The sequence below is a fragment of the Myotis yumanensis genome, unplaced genomic scaffold (assembly GCF_028538775.1).
Source record: "Myotis yumanensis isolate MYYU_CA2020_CCGP unplaced genomic scaffold, mMyoYum1.0.hap1 SCAF_17, whole genome shotgun sequence".
NCBI lineage: Eukaryota > Metazoa > Chordata > Mammalia > Chiroptera > Vespertilionidae > Myotis > Myotis yumanensis.
The window spans coordinates 24,389,665-24,407,887 of record NW_027223768.1 but is presented as its reverse complement, the minus strand read 5'-3'; the positions used below and the strand labels follow the sequence as shown (position 1 = coordinate 24,407,887).

The window sequence follows — 18,223 nt, the reverse complement described above, 5'->3', positions numbered from 1 at the left end:
CAAATATTTGCTATCTAGCTCTTTACAGAAAAAGCTTGCCAACCAGTGGGCTATAACGAAGTATCCCAATCTGAGAAGGGTGAGAGAAAAAAATTCACACACACACACACACACACAGAGGATTGCTCTTATGAAAATAAGTAAACACCTTTCAACACATCTCATGCTCCCCACCCCCGGCCGCCGTACTCAAGACGCACCAAATATGAAGGGTTACAAATATTCAGATTTTATTATAAATAAAATACTGGTTTTTTAAAACATAAAAATTGCCAAGTGTTGCATTTTATTCACCATCCTGGAGAGCAAGACTGTAGAAATGAAGGCACACAGCTCAGGTGAAGGCACATGTGAAAGGGCCACACTTGGAATTAAAAACAGAATCCCAGGGAGCAGCTGTCTCTGCCCCTGTGACACCCAGCATTCCGCAGCAGCCACCCTGTCGATTGTACTGAATTGTAAAATACAGATAACTGGAACTATACAATGAAACAATGGCTATGTTGCAGGGGTGCAGTCAAGGTATCGTCTTATAAAGAACTTTCATTTAAAAAATAAAATTCTGCTTACAAATATACCACACAGATGGAGGAGGAAAGAAAAAGCCAACAACAGAATCAAAATATTTCACCGTGGCCCAAGACTCACTGGAGTGACCCTGACCGAGAGGCTGGATGGAAAACTACCCTGGCAGTCTATCGCAGGCCTCTTCCTGCAACCTTGACCGCAACGTCTATTAGGAAACAGCCACTTTACCAGAGGAACTAGCTAGGAAACACTGCTGTGACAACTTGGCAAAAAGGAGCCATGGGTCCTGGGAGAGCAGGAGAGAAGCAAGAGTGAAGGCTCAGGGGTGTGTCACGTGAAGCCACCTCTGGTCGCAAGGGGAGATGGGAAGGGGCAGAACTGAGCTAGGCGGCTCTCCTACTCTATCTGGAGCGCCTCCCTGACGCGCTCTCGGGAATTACACCCTCTCTCCTAAGACTGACCCATCCAGCTCCAACCATTGCAGAACGGGCATCTCTAGCTCATTCCTGGCTAGAGCCACACCGATGTTGAAGATATCCTTCTGCAAAATGTCCCCACCCTACCATCCCCTGGCAGCCTGGCATTCCTGCTCTGGAGCAGGCGTGAAGAGCAACACTGTGCTGCCGTTTAGAATCACCAGGGCTGCAGTGGAGCAGGGGGCGAGGGACTGGGATGCTGGCTGCGGCTGGAGGAAAGCAGGCTGATGATGTTCGCGTGAGAGGATGGGCATGCTGCAAACACAAGGCAAAGAGCGAAGGGATGGAACAGGTACAATCCGGAGAACTGCGGATGGAAGGGGCGGAGGTAATCAGACACATTGTGCCCGGGATGAGAAGTGGAGAGAAGTGAACAGACAGTGCCATTCTAGAAAGAGGACCAAGTATATTTACATAAATTCCTTATTCTATAATCATGATAAACAAAAAAAAAACATTCACACAAAAATATAAATTTTGAAATAATTAATAGCACCAGTGTGTCAGATAATAGTTTCTTTCCCCCCGCTACGCGAAGTACAAAGTTGCATAGTGTTAAAGGCTATATATGAATCTCAAAGGCAGGTTGGTAGGAGGAAGGGGTCATGTGGCAGGGAATTGTCACACTGTGATCTTAATAGAAAACCACAGAGCCGAGGATCAAAAGTCGAGAAGCCCACTAGGAAACTCCACGTAAGGGTCTTCCCTCGACGCTTCGAGGGAAGGGTTGGAGTGGGTTTAAAAATCACAAAGTGCAGGAACTAGGTGGTGTTGGCAGCTGTAGGAACTACTGAGGGCAAGTATTTGCCACCTGGATTTGGCAAACACGTGTTTTGAGGGATTCTAGACGATGGGAACGTCAGGGGGGAAAAAAATGAGGCTAAGGATCAAATATGTCATCTCTTCCCAATGGAAGAAAAATGGATACATGGGATCCTGACAATAAAAACTGACCTAAGTTTTATCCCTTCGCTAGAAAAGACTGGGGCTTGTTTTTCTTTCGTTTTGTCGAGTTCTTAGGGACCAACTGTTCTCTGCCAGATAACAACACTAGTTCCCATACCAACACACTAACACAAAGCTCTAAGAATCAGATTTGGGGAAAAAATAACAACTTTAGTGGTTATCATATCCCTATTTCTTCTGCATAAATGCCATTGACAGGGATATCAAAAGATGTCTAGTGGCAAGTACGAGCTGCCCATCCAGACTGAAATGATCAGCTGCCCAAGGATCTGAAGAATGTTTATCTTCTTAGTCAATTGTTAACAGAGGAGAAGATGTTCGGCCCCACGTTCTCCCGGACACTGTCATGAACAATTGCATCCTTACCCGGGGATGGCTCAGTGTCCTATACTCAAAGTAGCTAAAGCAAGTGGTGATGGCTCTCGACCTTCTAAGGGACCAATACCTTTGGCACAGGAGGTTTAGTTACTTTTGCTTACAAGGAGGAGGGTCAGGAGACGTGGATGCGTTTTCTTTAGCTATAGGCTGGCTCTACTGGCCATCACAACGCTACAATGAGCAGCCAAACTTTTCCTTCATAGAAACAAGTGGACTGGGGCAGAGGAGGTTCTGTTGGCACCAGTGAGAAAGGGAGGGCGACTTGCCCAGCCCCGGCCCGCAAGGGTTCCCACGAAGTGCGCACGCCACTGGAGGAGGCCACTGTGAGAGGACACGTCCTTGCGCAACTCAGAAGGGAAAGTGTGGGTCAGGGAGCACCGTTAAGTGGAAGAGAGACTTTGTTAGATAAAACCCTTGGTTCCCGATTCACGATGTTTCGTTTGCTTCTCTTTAAACTTTGTGACTTTTCCTGGGTCAAAAGGACAGCGGTGGCGAGCAGCAGAGAAGTGGGGGTCTGAAAATGTCATCTTTGTGTGGAGGCACGCCCCGGCCTCACAGTGGCTCCCGGCGGCCGGAGGACTGCCTGCCTGGCTGCCAGCCCTGAGGGAAGGCACTAGGGCTTTTCGATGGACGGGGTGTTGAAGCAGCCGGAGGGTAAGGTCTTCCTGATGTCTTCCAGGTTGTGGATGTCCTTCATGATCTCCTCGATGTCCCTGTTGTAGTCCAGGATGGCAGCCTCCTGCTTCCTGGCTTCGTTCTCCAGGTCGGACACTTTCCTGTCTAGATCGCTGACTTTCATTTCGTCTTTGGCTTTGTTCAGGGTGCCTTCAATCTCGTTGAGCTTGTTCAAGTCCACGGTTTCCAGCTGCCCTGTAGAGTCAGAGAGGACCCAGAAGAGAACAGACGTGTTCAGAAAGGATTATGCCTTCACTCCACAAGTACCCCCTGGCCTTTTCACAGAACCCCGCAGCTGCCACTACGAAAAGGCGGCCTCCTACAAATGGGACTTGTCCCTGTTGTGCAAGGGCATCCGCAAGGCAAGCCAAGAACCCCGCCAACCCAACCCGGCAGGAAGGGGGAGAACATGAACTGAATACTGGGCTGGATGGATTTTCTGAGAAAATGGTTTTTGTGAAATGTTTCCTAAGTGCCCAGCCTTAGGACCTTAAACCTTGCTGTGGTTTTGAAAGTCATCTGGTGGCATTTAATACTTTTTTCCACGTAACCTGTGTGTCATTTCAGTGCCATCTAATACACACAAACCCCTTTGGGCTAGAACCCTAAGCCTCAGCGCTGAGGTTCCAGGGAAGCTGAGCTGGTTCTGGGAGTCATGTCCTGCTCTCAGGAGTTAGACACTATGAGGAGCCCTGTGAGAAATGGCCAGGGCTGAAATGATGACATCATTTCGGCAAAGCTTCCCTTTAAAACCAGCAAGAAAGAGAGGTTCTTTGGAAAGGAACTATTTCCATAACAAATGAAAGCAGACTTCCACACAAAAGTCAGCACTTCAGACATGCTGTACTTGATTAACTGCTCACAAGGCCATGTGACATCAGGGATTCTCAGATGTTAAGTTGCCCAAGTTTGCACAGCTTCTGGGCAACAAAGCAAAGATTCCAACCCAAGTCCGACAAACTTTAACATCCAGCTCTTTCTTCCACAAAAATCGACCTCTTTTAGCTAACTTTCATTTTCAAACCCATCTGCTAGCACATCGTTTATTATTCTTGACATTTGAGACAGATAAAAATTATACCCCCTCCCCCCCAAAAAAAACACTGCCTAAACTTTAAAGGCTAGGAAATGAATGGAATGCCTTGTACAGAGCTGCTGACTACAGTTTCCCACTTTATGATGAAGGCCAGTGACAAAGGAGATCTGTCTTATAGGAAGCCTGCTCTCTATCAAGTTGGATGAAGAGAGGGCTCCAGTATATTTCCTTGAAAAAAATCAAGCCTTTTTTCCTTTTGACATGTAAGTGTCACCTCATCACATTATCCTTCAATCGGCAAAGGAAGAGAATTCCAGGCAGTGGCGTCACAACCAGTCGAAAGTGTTCTTTTTATCGCATCACTGAAATCCTCTAAAGACACTACCAGCAGGATGAGCTAAGGATAAATCACTGTTCGAATGGATCCTAAACCTCAATCGTAAATGAGCCACCCCTGCTGGCAACACGTCTCCAAACTTCTGCTGAGTCCTGGGACCACGGTCAGACTCAATGCCTAGTCAGATTCTATGGAAGGACCTTGTACGTACTAACTGGATTAATACAACCAAAAGTCCAGATTCAGTTCACACAATATTCGCATCATGTGTAATATCTGTTTTTGAATCAGCTACATCAGAGCCCAAGAACAGTACAAAGAATCCGGAGATTCCCTAAAAGACGCTTTGGCTACTCACCCAGCTGTTCCAAGAGGTTGTTAATAAGGTTGAGGAGGCTGGAGACGGAGTTCTTGGCCTTTCTGGCATTGATCTCGGCTTCCTGAGCAGCCTGAGAGGCCTGTGGGGGGAAAGGATAAATGATACACCTGTCCTGACAGTATGTTTTCAACTGCTTGAAGCACTTCTTCCCCAGTGAGCCAACTAATCTAATTTTCCTAACTCATAAAACCTCAATCTCTCACTGTAGGGCATTTTTTTGTTTTTGTTTTGGGGGGGAGGGGGGAAGGGGGGGTGGGTAGGTACATCTTCATGTTGAGGATGTTGCTATTTTTAATACATATAACAGTCATGAATAGGCACTCAGTATGCCTACACTAACTGTGTTTGTATTTTAAAGATCAACATTATCTCCTTTTCTCACTCTCTCACTCAAAAACACATGGAATTGTATTCATAATAAAATCCATCAGGCAGAAACAAGTTATTTTTAAAGAATGAGCACAAAAACTACATTTTTAGACCCAAAAACATGTCCTCAGGACACTCTTAGGAGCCTGATTATTAGAAATGTCCTATCTTCAGGAAACTTTCATAATCAAGTGCCTCTCTTCTATAACTGTCTCCCCAACCTGCATGTATGCACACACACACACACACACACACACACACACGCACACTGGGCCAAAACAATTTACATTTTAAAAATCAACCGAAGGTAAATATAATTGGGAAAATTCCAGGAAACCTGAGTAAATATACTTGTGCATGAGTCACAGGAGACAGCCAGGGAAGAGGAAGTGTCCAAATATCAGAGCACAGATGCTCTCAGAAATAAATCTCTCAGGACACAAGCGAGCGGCTGTGAGCTCCCTGCCACATAATTGTTTTCTTAGTTTTGGGGTCAAAACAACGTAAAATTTTTAGATAGAAACCATGTCAAAATTTTAAAAAGAAAAAAAAAAGCAAGGGGTAAAAACCTTCCCATTAATCACAAATCAATGATTAATCTCTGGAAATCACAGTCAGCCGTTCCTCCGGAGCCTTCGCAGGCTGCTCTGTGCACGAAGGACCGAGCTGTAGCCGAGAGCAATGCTGCTGCCTGGGCCCTGCTGCCCCTTCTGGGAATAACCATGAGTCTGCGCTCTTTTGGTTAAAAAAAACAAACAAACCACCAAGTCACAATACTGGCCCAATGCTGGCCTTTCAGGATTGATAAAAATGTAGATAGGATAGTGTATGTGACGGTGAGTTGTGCTCCTTAGAAGTTATTTACCGAAAGGAACAACAACAAAAAATACATCTTCTTTCTACCCTTTGAATGGAGGTCACAGTTCGATTCCCAGTCAGGGCACATGCCTGGGTTGCAGGCTCAGTCCCTAGTAGGGAGCGTGCAGGAGGCAGCCGATCAATGGTTCCCTCTCATCATTGATGTTTCTAGCTCTCTCTCCCCCTCACTCCCTCTCTGAAATCAATAAAAAAAATTTTTTTTTTTTTTAAAGAGAAAAGAATACGGCCTCTTCTTCCAACCGGCTCTAAAACTAATGTTTCTACAACCAGATTACAGATGAAATCCGGAGACCCTCATATGAGAAACACCTATTTTTACTAGATGGGAATTTCCAGTTGGGCCACACCTTGCTACGGAAAACGAAGACAATCCAAAAAAAAAACAAAAACAACCCACAAAAACCCATCAAAAAAAGCATAATAAAACAGGGTGTTTGCACAGGATGCTTCCTGTTATCACTTCCTTAACATCTTCTCTACCTAGATGAACTGCCTAGTATTTCTCCTTCCCATCCCAAGGCGAAAATGACCCACAGCGAAGGGCCTGTTTTTTAGCAGGACTGGCAGTGCACAACAAAATGAGTTCATGTCCATCATTCCTGTGACTGTGATCACAGATGGAACTGGGAAGGAGTACTAGTATGTTCCCTGTGGCTTCATTAAAGTCTTTCAAAAGCAAAATACAGCATCAACCATTTTTACTTGGGCTATGCATTCACAAGTCAACTTGGTTACTAACGATGTTATCACACAAAAGGTGAACAATTAAATGGGATGCAAGTTTGGGATGGTTTGCCAGCTTCAAAAAATGTCCTTTTACACAAGCAGTGGGTCTTTGCCTCAAGGGAGCAAGAGCTGGGAGAACAACAGTCGGATGGAAATTGACTTTTCATTGCATCCTTTTTTGTTCCTTTTTTTACTTTATACCCTCTATGAATTACCCATTCAAAAATATAAACACATACTGTGAAATACCCTAAAGCCTCAGATGTGCAAAACAATGTTTCGATTTTAACTGAGAGCAGCTTTGGGACGGGACAATTGTGCAACCACCTGGCAGAACATCCAAATTCTTGGTCTTCTATGTAAGTTACTAACCCAATTCCTGACTAGAAAACACAATGAAAAACGGAAGTCCATATGAAAGAGACTCTTTTTTATGAAATACCCTTCCCTTTCTGCCCACGAGCACCTAGGTCAATGTGGCTTACCATCCCTGCCATCATCATATCCTGGTCCGCATCATCTTGTTTTTTCTTCAGCTCCTTTTCTGCTTCTTGTAGCTGTTTCATCATATTGTTCACCTCATTATCCAGGTCTGTCACTTCTGCAAAAGTCCTTTCAGCTTCTGCCTTGGTGCTGGTAGCATTCTAAGCACAAAATAAAGAATGGTTAAAAAAAAAACCAAAACCCCCACCACATGAACCTGTCAAATGGCTCAAAAATACAATCCAGAAAGAATAGGGCAGTAGTTTATACTGGATATTGACTTGCATATTGAGTTTATCGTTTATTTTTTGTCTTCTACTATTCCCATTTTTAGTTGAGGTCACAGAGCTGGCAAATGCTGCACATTTTCATGGGGTACACTTTCCACCACATCATATTGATTAGATTCTTTCACTTGGATACATTTTAAATTCAAGGCTGGCCTTGTTCTACTTGGCAGTTCATCATAATATACAAAAAGACCATAATCCTGAAAAAGGAATATTTCATACAATTCAGTTAAGCGGAAACTGACTGTTCTAAAGGAACTAAAAATGTGTGTGATTCTCAAATATGTAATATTAGAGTCAGCACCAATCTTCCTAATAAAACAAGTAGAGTGACCTGTAGGTAGGGAAAAAGCCAGCCAAACAATGAGTAGCAGAAGCCAGCAATGGCAGCTATAGGAATTCTAAACAGGTGGGGCTTAGGTATGGCCAATATGCTTGAATGAGCAGCTTCAAAGATGTATTGACTTGGCATTCTATACAAGATTGAAAAAAAATGTCAACAGTCCAGGTCAAAGAACTGGACTGATTGAGGAAGAGCCTTTTTTTTTTTTTTTTTGTAGGAAGGGGCTCTATGGGTCTCTGAAGCCATCTACCTGCTCACAAACTCAGATCCTGCCATTGAGACAGTAGAAATTTTAGTCAAAAACCCTTTCCACGGTTCTCCTTCCTAGATCAGCGGAGTTGCCTATTCTAATGCCTAGTAAAAAAAAAAAATGACAAGGTTAGCTTAAGATCATTTTACTGAGGTCAAGGAAAAATTTACCAGGGCTCTTGAGGGTCTGGAAAGAAAGAGGAAAATAATTCAAGAAACACATGAGCAAAGACTATGTTTCGAGAAGAGGCACATACACACCTTCTGGACAGCGCTGGCGATCCTCTCCGCCTCGTGGGCCTTGTTCTTAGCCTCCGTGGCATCCGCCGCTGCATTGCCCAAGGCCAGCTGTGCCTCCCTTGTCTTTTCATTGGCTTCAAATATAGTCTGGTTGATGGCGGGGATTCTCCTTAGCGCCTCCTCTGCAGCAGTCTTGTTATCATTCACTCGCTTATCAAAGTCTAAAACAAGTTCAAGGGATGCATTTGAACTAGACACTCAACAAACCAAAGGGAAGCTTTCAGGGAGCTGAGACTGGGTTTTATGTTACAAACTAGGGAGAAAATGAAAGCAGCATGGACTGAAATCTCAGAAGAACAAAGCGCACAGTTCTATGGGTGGGAGAGTCAGAGGAATGAACATCTAGCTCCAGAAAGCAAATTCTTACCCGAGAAGTGTACTTTCAGGCAGAGAGCTGAGCACGCCATCACTACCACCTCAACCCATATTAAAAACTGCGGTTTCCTCGTGTTCACTATGTGCTAGGTGCTGAGTGAAGAGCTTTATTGTGTCTGTGATGTGGGCATTGTGCCATGTTTATATGTGAGAAAACTGAGGGTTAAAGAGATAGGTAATTTCCCCAAAGGTTCACAGTGAGACGGGGATCCGCGATTCGAACTCAACCCCACTGACACTGGGACCCTACAGTCAACCATCCTTGTGTCAAGCATTAGTATTCATAGAGCCTGTGGCTACTTTATCAGAGACAAATCCAGGACCACACAGTGCATTCAGAACATTTCTTTTTTTTAATTTGGGTGAGAAAGGAAAACACAAATATTGAGATGCAACTGGCAGAGAAAATTAAAGATCATCTCCATTTTCCAAGAGAGATCAGCTAAATAGGCTTATCTAGGTTAAGTAAGTTAGCCTACCAAAAAGTTTCCTTTTCCCCCATACTGAAGGATGCAGGAGTGAGATGACATGAGCTCTGATTTTTTTCTTTGAAATACTTCAGAAAAAAAGTAAAGTGGGCCCTGGCTAGATGGCTCAGTTGGAGCATTGTCCTGTACACCAGAAAGATTTCAGGTTCGATTCCTTGTCAGGGCATATATCTAGGTTGTAGGTTTGATCACCGGTTGGGGTGCATACAGGAGGTAACCAATCGGTATTTCTCAGATTGATGTTTCCCTCTCTTCCCCCAGACAATAAATAAAAATATATCCTGGGTGAGGATTAAAAAGTTGGATATTGGGGGATGAATTAAGTGCAGTAAAAATCATAACTGTTGAATCTGGATGACAGTATACAGAATTTATTCTACTACAATAGTTTCCCCCTTATCTGTGATTTTGCTTTCCACAGTTTCGGTTATCCGCTGTTAATCACAGTCCAAAAATATTAAATAGGGAATTCTATAAACAAACAACTCCTAAGTTTTTCCCAGCCGGCGTGGCTCAGTGGTTGAGCTTTGACCCAGGAACCAAGAGATCACTGGTTCAATTCCTGGTCAGGGCACATGCCCACGTGGCAGGCTTGATCCCAAGTAGAGACCATGCAGAAAGCAGCTGATTGATGATGTTTCTATATCATCAATGTTTCTATCTCTCTATTCCTCTCTCTTCCTCTCTCTCTAAAAATCAATAAAAACATATTTTAAAAAAAAGAAATTTCGAACCATTCCGATGTGAATCATCCCTTTATCCAACCTAGGGTATCATGCAGTATGTGGAATACAATAAAATACTTTAAGACAGACCACATTCAATTCCTTTTAGTACAGTATATTGTTGTAACTGTCCTATTTTATTAGTTACTATTGTTAATCGCCTACTGTGCCTAATTTATAAATCAAACTTTATCATAGGTATGTATATCTAGGGTTTGGTACTATCTGTAGTTTCAGGTATCCATGGGGGGGTCTTGAAATATATGTCTCACAGATAAGTGGGGATAACTATTATTTTTCAAAGAATCTCATGGTTAAAATTTTAAAAAAAAGAAGCATACAAATCGACCCTGTGACCCTTGTTATCTGACCCTTTCATACCTTTCAGGTTGTTGAGAATGTCATTGGCTTCTTGTAAGGTATTTCGTCCCCGTTTAGCAGCTTCTTCTGCAAGAGCCTTGGCAGCATCAGCTCGGGCTAGGAGTTGGTCGGCGGTCTGCAAGCACAGGGCTGATCAGAGGCCAAACCAGCCAAGGTGAACCCCCTCTCTCCTAATAGATCAGGCACCGCCAGGCAGCCACCCCGAGACACGCCAGCACCCAGCAGGCTGGGCCTGGGCATTCTGCACAGGCCCTGCTCTGAGAAGGCCGTGCTTTGCTGCCTCTGCTACTGTGGTGACATTACAGACACAGCTTGCACTGGGGCGGTTTCAGATTTTGCCCCGAGGAATGAAGCAACCTGCAAATCAAACCGACCTGCTGTTCGACCTTGCCGCCCTCCAGAAGCTTCTTCACTTCGAATTCCTTCCCTCTCATGTCATCTCTGAGGTCCTCATAATCTTTTAACTTCTGGTCAATCAGACGGTCCAGATCCTCAGCTTCCTTCTTTATCTTATTGGCCTCATTCTGTGAGAAGCAAGTAAGACCATTCCATTTTATATCAAACAAACGGATGAAGAGGCAGGCTTAGCTACTCTCTAATACTTAATAGGTATTCTTAAAAGAACAGCATAGGTCAAGATATGGACCTTATTTTAAAATCGAGGTATACTTTACACGTGGTGAAATGCACAATGCTTAGTTTGATGAATCTAGATAAATATATTTACCTATAACACCCCAATCAGGATACAGAATATTTCCACCCCAGGAAATTCCCTGTATCTCTTTCCAGTCAATTCCACACCCATCTTTCCAAAAATGCAGCTGCCACCAGTCTGATTTTTAGTATCATCGATTAGTTTTGCCTATTTTCAAATTTCACAGATGTGTAATGATACAGTATACTCATGTCTGAAGAGACCTAAACCTTTATGGTAAAAATAAAGTCAATGCTGTGGATGTAAGAAGTGTAACTTATAATATATTTTTTAAGTTTTTTGTTTTTTTTTAAGAATTTTTGTGAGTTTATTTGAGCCAAACTTTCGACATATGCCGGGAAGCAGAACCTCAAGGAATTGAGATAGTGCTCCCTTTAAGTTTTAACATATATATATGTATATATGTATGTATATATGTGTGTGTGTGTGTGTGTATATATATATATATATATATATATATATATGCATATACATATATACATATATATATAATCCAGAGCCTGGTATGAGGATTTATGAGTAGAGTACGAATGAAATAAAATACTACTACCAATTCCAAAATATTTTACCTGACCTTGAGCATCTTGATGTAATTTCTTCATTTAAACCATTCTATTTCTCTCTCATCCTCAACCAGGTAGTGCCTGGGAGTGACGGTCTAGGTCATTGATGGCGAACCTTTTGAGCTCGGCGTGTCAGCATTTTGAAAAACCCTAACTTAACTCTGGTGCCGTGTCACATATAGAAATTTTTTTATATGTGCAACCATAGTAAAACAAAGACTTATATTTTTGATATTTATTTTATATATTTGAATGCCATTTAACAAAGAAAAATCAACCAAAAAAATGAGTTCACGTGTCACCTCTGACATGCATGTCATAGGTTCATCATCACTGGTCTAGGTGCACTCTGCTTTAATTAATCCAAACATGTTACAATTTGGACTTATATTAAAGACTTGGGAGTGACTATTCATATCACTAAAGTAGTCTTTGCTATTTAATGTTTATAATCACAGGATTCTTTGCCTCAGTCAGTTCTACTATGTATCTAAAAGAGAACTCGCCTTAGCAGTGACTCCTTGCGTGTACAGTTGTGGGCTGGTCAGAATAGCTCTTACCCTGACTGTGTGTGTGTAGGGAGGAGGTGAGGGGGAGGGGGAGGTGGTGAGTGACACAGTGACAACCAAAGCCCTGTGCATACAGGTTGTCAATCCCATACCTCCAGGGCTCCTGAGTCCACAGGTGACAGCTGGGACACGCTGGCGTAGATCTCCACAGCTTTCTCACCGGCTCTTTTGGCCTCCTCATGCACTCGGGCCGCTTGCTTCTCTAGATCCTGGGAGATGTTCTTCGCTTGCTCATACCTAAGGGACAAGAGATGGGATTTCGTGAAAAACTCAGATGCTTTTGGCATCTTAATATTAAGCGGATTCATTTCCGTTTAAATCACTATGAGAATATTTCCAAAATCTCAAAGAAAATGCCGCCTTAAACTGCTATTGTTTAATAGCAGCTGAAGTTTACATTTCATCTCATCAATTCTATACATAGCATTTGATTTACCTTATACCTTTTCACAGCGACACTTTTTAAATATTTATAACTCAAGTGTATTTTCTCTCTGTTATGATTCTTTTCCTCTTCTGTTTTCATTTATCATGGCTAGTCTTATCGTTTTCTGCAGTTACAGTAATTGGACCAAATAATATCTCCATGGCTCTACATCCCCAGCTCTAATTATGGGACCAGGTGAAAAGCAGGATAAGCAAAAAAAACCTTAGTGCATGAACGCATGCCCTGAATCCGCCAGCGTCTGATTTTTCATTGAACTGGTGTTACTTACAAGAACACCTGAATGGCTATAAGCCATTTTTAGATTTCACTCACTTCCTATTAAGCTCTTCAATCTCAAATGCTGTTTGATTTTCCCCTGCCAGTGTCCTCAAAAGCAGATTATACGCCTCAGTTGATGTGTCATTTGCTGTCTGGGCCACCCGGACAATGTCATCAGCTTCTTGTTTATGGCTGTAGAACACAGAAGAAAAAAATAAGTCATGAAACAGCCATCTGATGGGGAAAGAGGTAGAACTTAGGGAATGCTTACCTTATTGCACGTAATAATGTATATATGCATCTACAAATGCTAGAAAGTTTTATACATTTGGAAATTTGTAATCATTTTAGTGGGCCTGAGTTTACAAGTAGCATTCTGTAATCTGAGAAAATGACATTTTCCAAAAAAATTAATGGTATAAAATGTATAGGAACAAATGTTTATATGTCTTCAAAAACTTACCTACAATGACTTAAGAGTGATTTATATATAAAACCATGTCTGTTAGCAAGAACGCTGTATCTACTCATAAACACTAATCGCAGACCTACTCTGGTTCATTTACTACACAGTCTTGAAATAGCTTTGACTATTCAGATTTCGTACATGCAACCCAATTACTGGCCAAGAAAAGCAACTCAACACCAAATGGCAAGGAACATATCAACAGGCTCTCCGGCCAAATAAATGCATTTTAGACAGGGAACCGCGAAGGTATTTTTCTTCAGCTCTAAAATTTCTTATTATACTGCACTGTCACACTGCAGTCTGTAGCTACTCATTTTGGTATGATAAACTTTCCTTCAAAATTCATGTATGAAGTACACTGGAATTAACTGATCTCCACGACCTAATTTTCTTGGGAGCTTTCCATACTGTTTTCAGCTGTCTTCTTTTAATCAGAAAATCCAGCTATGAGACCAGGAATGCTCTATGAACTAAAGGACACAGCTCACACATTCACATTCACAAGGAACAGAAAGAGAGCACGTTTCAGCAAAATGCCAATGTAACTGCTCTGGACACTGAGGATAAAATTCCAACCTCAGGCTTACTTAGGCAGCCATGAGGTCGACAGCTGTTCTGCAATGCATTCAACAAACATTTATTGAGTGCTTACTGTATGCCACACATTGTTTTAGGCATTGGGGACTTCAGCAGTATATACGACACAAAAATGCCTGCCCTACTGAGCATACATTCCAGCAATTTTATTTTAAAAAAAAATTTTTTTAACTTGATGCCCTCTACAATTTAAAGTCTTCTTAAGAAATTACATTACACTTAATTTTAAAAAAAAATTCAGGAATGAAATGGTCTGTTTTCTTTGGCTGATTTTCAAATGTACTATGGCTTAGTAAATGGTTTTTCCTGAAGCTTGAAAATTAAACATTTTTGTTAAAAATAACTAAATTCTGCTGCGCTTCTTAGTCATCTATTAACTTTAAGCTTTTGAAATTAAACATCTAAAAATGTTATTTTTTTCAGATGTGCAAACATAATTTCCCTTCAAGCCATCATACTCTAATATCCAAAGTAAATATTCTAATTTCAAAGAAAAGGAAGAAAAGAGTACATGTAGCCGATAACATTCCAGAAAAGAGAGCCAACGTTGCGAGGGAGGGTGATGTGGAAAGACCTTGCCGGTGCAGGATGCGGGCACGCGCCCGCACCACAAGAAAAGCCACAACTTCACCACTGAACAGGGGTCTGGCCATTACCGTTCCGCAAGCCTCCGCGCCTCTTCTGCCAAAAGGGTCATGTTGTTTGGTTCCCCCGTGGACTCTGGCTGAGTGATTGACTGAAGAAGAAATAAACAAAGTACTGACTTTAAAGGACTGAATTATTTAATTTTAATAAAGCAAGTGTCAAAACTAAATTTTTTAAAAATGTGTTTTCATGGATTTCTGAGAGAGGAAGGGAGAGGGAGAGAGAGAGAGAGAGAAAGAGAGAGAGAAACATCAATGAGAGAGAATCATTTGATCAGCTGCCTCCTGCATACCTCCCTACTGGGGATCGAGCCAGCAACCCGGGCATGTGCCCTTGACCAGGAATCGAACCATGACCTCCTGTTTCATGGGTCCATGCTCAATCACTGGGCCATACTGGCCAGGCAAAACTAAATTGTTATTAGTGTCATTTAGCAAAAAGAATGCCTCTTCCTAATTTCAGAGATCTTTAATAGCAGCCTCCTTGATTGTAGCTATTACTTCTAGTTTCAGGAAAGGATAAAAGAAACTACAATTGCCTGGAGCCGTAAAAAGAACAAAGCTAGAGAAAGGACCCAGATGTAGCTTTGGTTCTGATCCAGTTCCTGATAACTGTTTCATGACTACTATGAGCAACGTGGTTTTCTTGCTCCATGTTTGGAGACAAATAAAAGGACACAGGAGTCAAGTTAGCTGAAGGAGTGAACACTCCACTGACTGTAACAGACCTGCTACAAATTACCAAGGGATGCCCCCACCCCCACCTCAGAGCATCACAACCACTCACCACGTTGGCAACAGCAACCTTTGCTTTCTCAAGTTCCCTGGACGCAATTTCAATCAACTGCTCTGTGCTTTCTACCCGGGCACGCGCTTGTTCAGCCAAGTTTCCAGTCTCTTCAATGGTATTCCGGATATTCTGTAAACGGCTAATTTGGCTGGATAAGGAGTTATTCACTCTCTGGAGGCGATCCATCAAATTTTGGTCCACATCTGCAATGCATTGCAGAAGAAGGTGCATGGATTATTGGAAGGGTCGGGGGAACACGTCACCTCACATGGGATCAGAGGCACTCGTGATCCCTACTCTTCCAAACACAGCAGCTATCTGACGCGTTTCCCCACGGGCAGAGCCAGTCAGTCATTCCTGTGCCCAGTTACATTCATCACAGTGTCTGTCTGTCCCACTGACTCTGAGGTCCTCTTTCTCACTTATTACTATATCCCCAGTCTCAGTGTGCAGTCACAACTTAAAATGTTACAATCAAAACAAACAACCAAAAAACACCTAACGTGGACATAAACTCTTGACATCTTGTTTTATTTTTCTTAAAAATTTACCTCACAGAACAGATTCTGGATTCTCATATAAAATTTACCCGGCCAAAAGCAGATGCATCCAATTACTTCCTTCTTTACACCAATAATTTTTATAGAGTCAAAATTCTAGATATTAGAGATAGTGACAACAAGAAATAAGCAATCTGTTAAGTTTTTGTTGACCTGAACTCTAAGACTTCTCTAACGCCACATGGATACAAATTCATACACCCAACAGGGAAGTCCACCATTGCGGTCCCAAATGTGATAATGTTAATGCGCATTTACTGTGAGTGCCTGTGAACCGGGCATCTGAGAGATGGAGAGCCCCAAAGCAGAGTGACCTCAGCCAGATGGTGAGCACCTTACTCATCTTTTCATTATTGCTGTTTAGCACAATGCTTGGTATACTACAGGCACTCAACACGTGTAGAAAAGAACTGGTCCAAATGTAGGAAAGAGCTAATCCAGAGTAAGAAGTAAACATCTAAAGTGATTTAAAAAGTAAATTATTTAAAATAACATCTTTTCTTTTTTACATCTTTTACTTTCAAAGTTTCAAAAACTGTTTCTTGTAAAGTCAATAAAGTATCTATTCAATTGTTTTCTTAATCTTAAGTAAACCCCTTTTCTGCCTGTCACCAGTCTCATCAGATGATGTACATAGAACTGGTCTACCAAATTGGGAATGATATTAAAGATGCACATAATATGTAAAATACATACTTTTATATATACTAGCACATATGCTTGCTAATTAAACAGAAAATTTCCTAAGTAGTCACTAATTTCCAATCTTTGCTTTTGTAAATACTAAGTGTTATACATTCAGTATCTGTTTAGCCAACACCTAAAGTCCATAACTTTTCCTCACAAGAGTCCTTTCTAAGAAAATAATAAAGCTGTGCCTAACATAAACTCTTACTCACTAGGATGATAGAAAATCAATGCTACAATTTTCTACTTAAAATAATGCACACCTTTAACGCTTTTTAAAGAAACTATTTAGAACACTTTGTAATGAAAAAATTTATAAAACAGAATTTTAATGTCTAATCCTTCTTGATGTGTTTGGAGAATTTTTTATGTGTACTAAAACCATTAATTTGACAGGTTCTTGTAAGACTACAAGTAGTTTAAAAATCGAGAAAGAATTTTAGAAAACCATACAGATTCACCTTGAATTAAGACTGGCTTGCCTCATGGAAGTTACCCCGTTGGGTCCTGCATACCTTTGACATCCTGAGCCTCACGAAGGAGGTCCATCACCTCTCTCTCTGCTTCCTTCAGTCGATCCTCGAAGGCTTGGTCCGGCACCACCTCACCCCCAGTCCCAAGGTTTGCCATGAGAGTCTCTAATTCCTGAAGTTTCACTCGATGTTCAGCAACCTAAATATAATGAAGGGAGAAGAAGAAAAGGTAGGACATACAGGTATTCCAGAAGAACTCAACTGTACTTCCTGCAGGAATACAACTCAGAGGGTACTCTATAACAAGTAGGTCCAGGCACCCCACGCATGCCCATTCCATTGATTTCTTATTTGTACTTAATTAATAAACACAAGTTTTATTTTTCACTTACAGTTTACATTCAATATTATTTTGTATTAGTTTCAGGTGTACAGTACCGTGGTTAGACAACCATACAGTTTACAAAGTGTTCCCCCAATATTTCCAGTACCCACTCGGCACCATATATTACAATGTTGTCGACTCTATTCCTAGGCTGTACTTCACTCCTTTGACTTTAAACAGTATGTGCTGAGGATTCTCCAGTTCCACCTCTCCCTTGCCCTTTAGATTACCTTCCTGATATCTCCACTTGGCTCTCCAATAGGTATCTCAACTTAATATCCAAAATTAGACTCTCGATTTTTTTCCTCTTAAATCTGTTCTGAGTCATCTCAATAAATAATGCCTCCAGCTACCTTAAGCAAAATATCCGACATCCATCCCAATCCTTCTCTTTCCCAATGCTTGCCCATGCTACTGACCTACCCCACAAACATACATGTTTACCCAGTTCAATCTAGGCTTCCCCTATGCCATCCTTCTTCACGTAGCAGTCAGAGCAGTCTTAGAAGATGAGTCGGATTTCCTAGCTTAAAACTCTTCAGTACATTCCCATTTGATCTGGTATAGAATCTAAATTCCTTACCCTGGTCAACACGTGTGACATCAACTGACTCTACCTACCTCTCCAGTCTTATCACAAACTGCTCCCTCTTCATTCGGCGGGTTCCAGGCAGCTCCC

At 41.9% G+C, this 18,223-nt stretch overlaps 1 protein-coding gene across 1 annotated transcript in view; it reads right to left on the bottom strand.

Annotated features, from left to right (window-relative positions):
* Positions 1 to 206: 206 nt before the first annotated feature.
* LAMC1 (laminin subunit gamma 1) overlaps positions 207 to 18,223 on the bottom strand; it is a 106,031-nt gene continuing 88,014 nt past the window's right edge. Inside the window, exons 18-28 of the mRNA XM_070397159.1 lie at positions 17,202 to 17,358; positions 15,437 to 15,642; positions 14,662 to 14,741; positions 12,994 to 13,131; positions 12,326 to 12,470; positions 10,758 to 10,907; positions 10,384 to 10,498; positions 8,376 to 8,575; positions 7,235 to 7,393; positions 4,755 to 4,854; positions 207 to 3,218 (exon numbers count right to left, since the gene is read on the bottom strand). Of these exons, the coding sequence (XP_070253260.1) occupies positions 2,962 to 3,218; positions 4,755 to 4,854; positions 7,235 to 7,393; positions 8,376 to 8,575; positions 10,384 to 10,498; positions 10,758 to 10,907; positions 12,326 to 12,470; positions 12,994 to 13,131; positions 14,662 to 14,741; positions 15,437 to 15,642; positions 17,202 to 17,358 (1,707 nt within the window). The 3' untranslated portion in view covers positions 207 to 2,961. The remainder of the gene's footprint in view (positions 3,219 to 4,754; positions 4,855 to 7,234; positions 7,394 to 8,375; positions 8,576 to 10,383; positions 10,499 to 10,757; positions 10,908 to 12,325; positions 12,471 to 12,993; positions 13,132 to 14,661; positions 14,742 to 15,436; positions 15,643 to 17,201; positions 17,359 to 18,223) is intronic.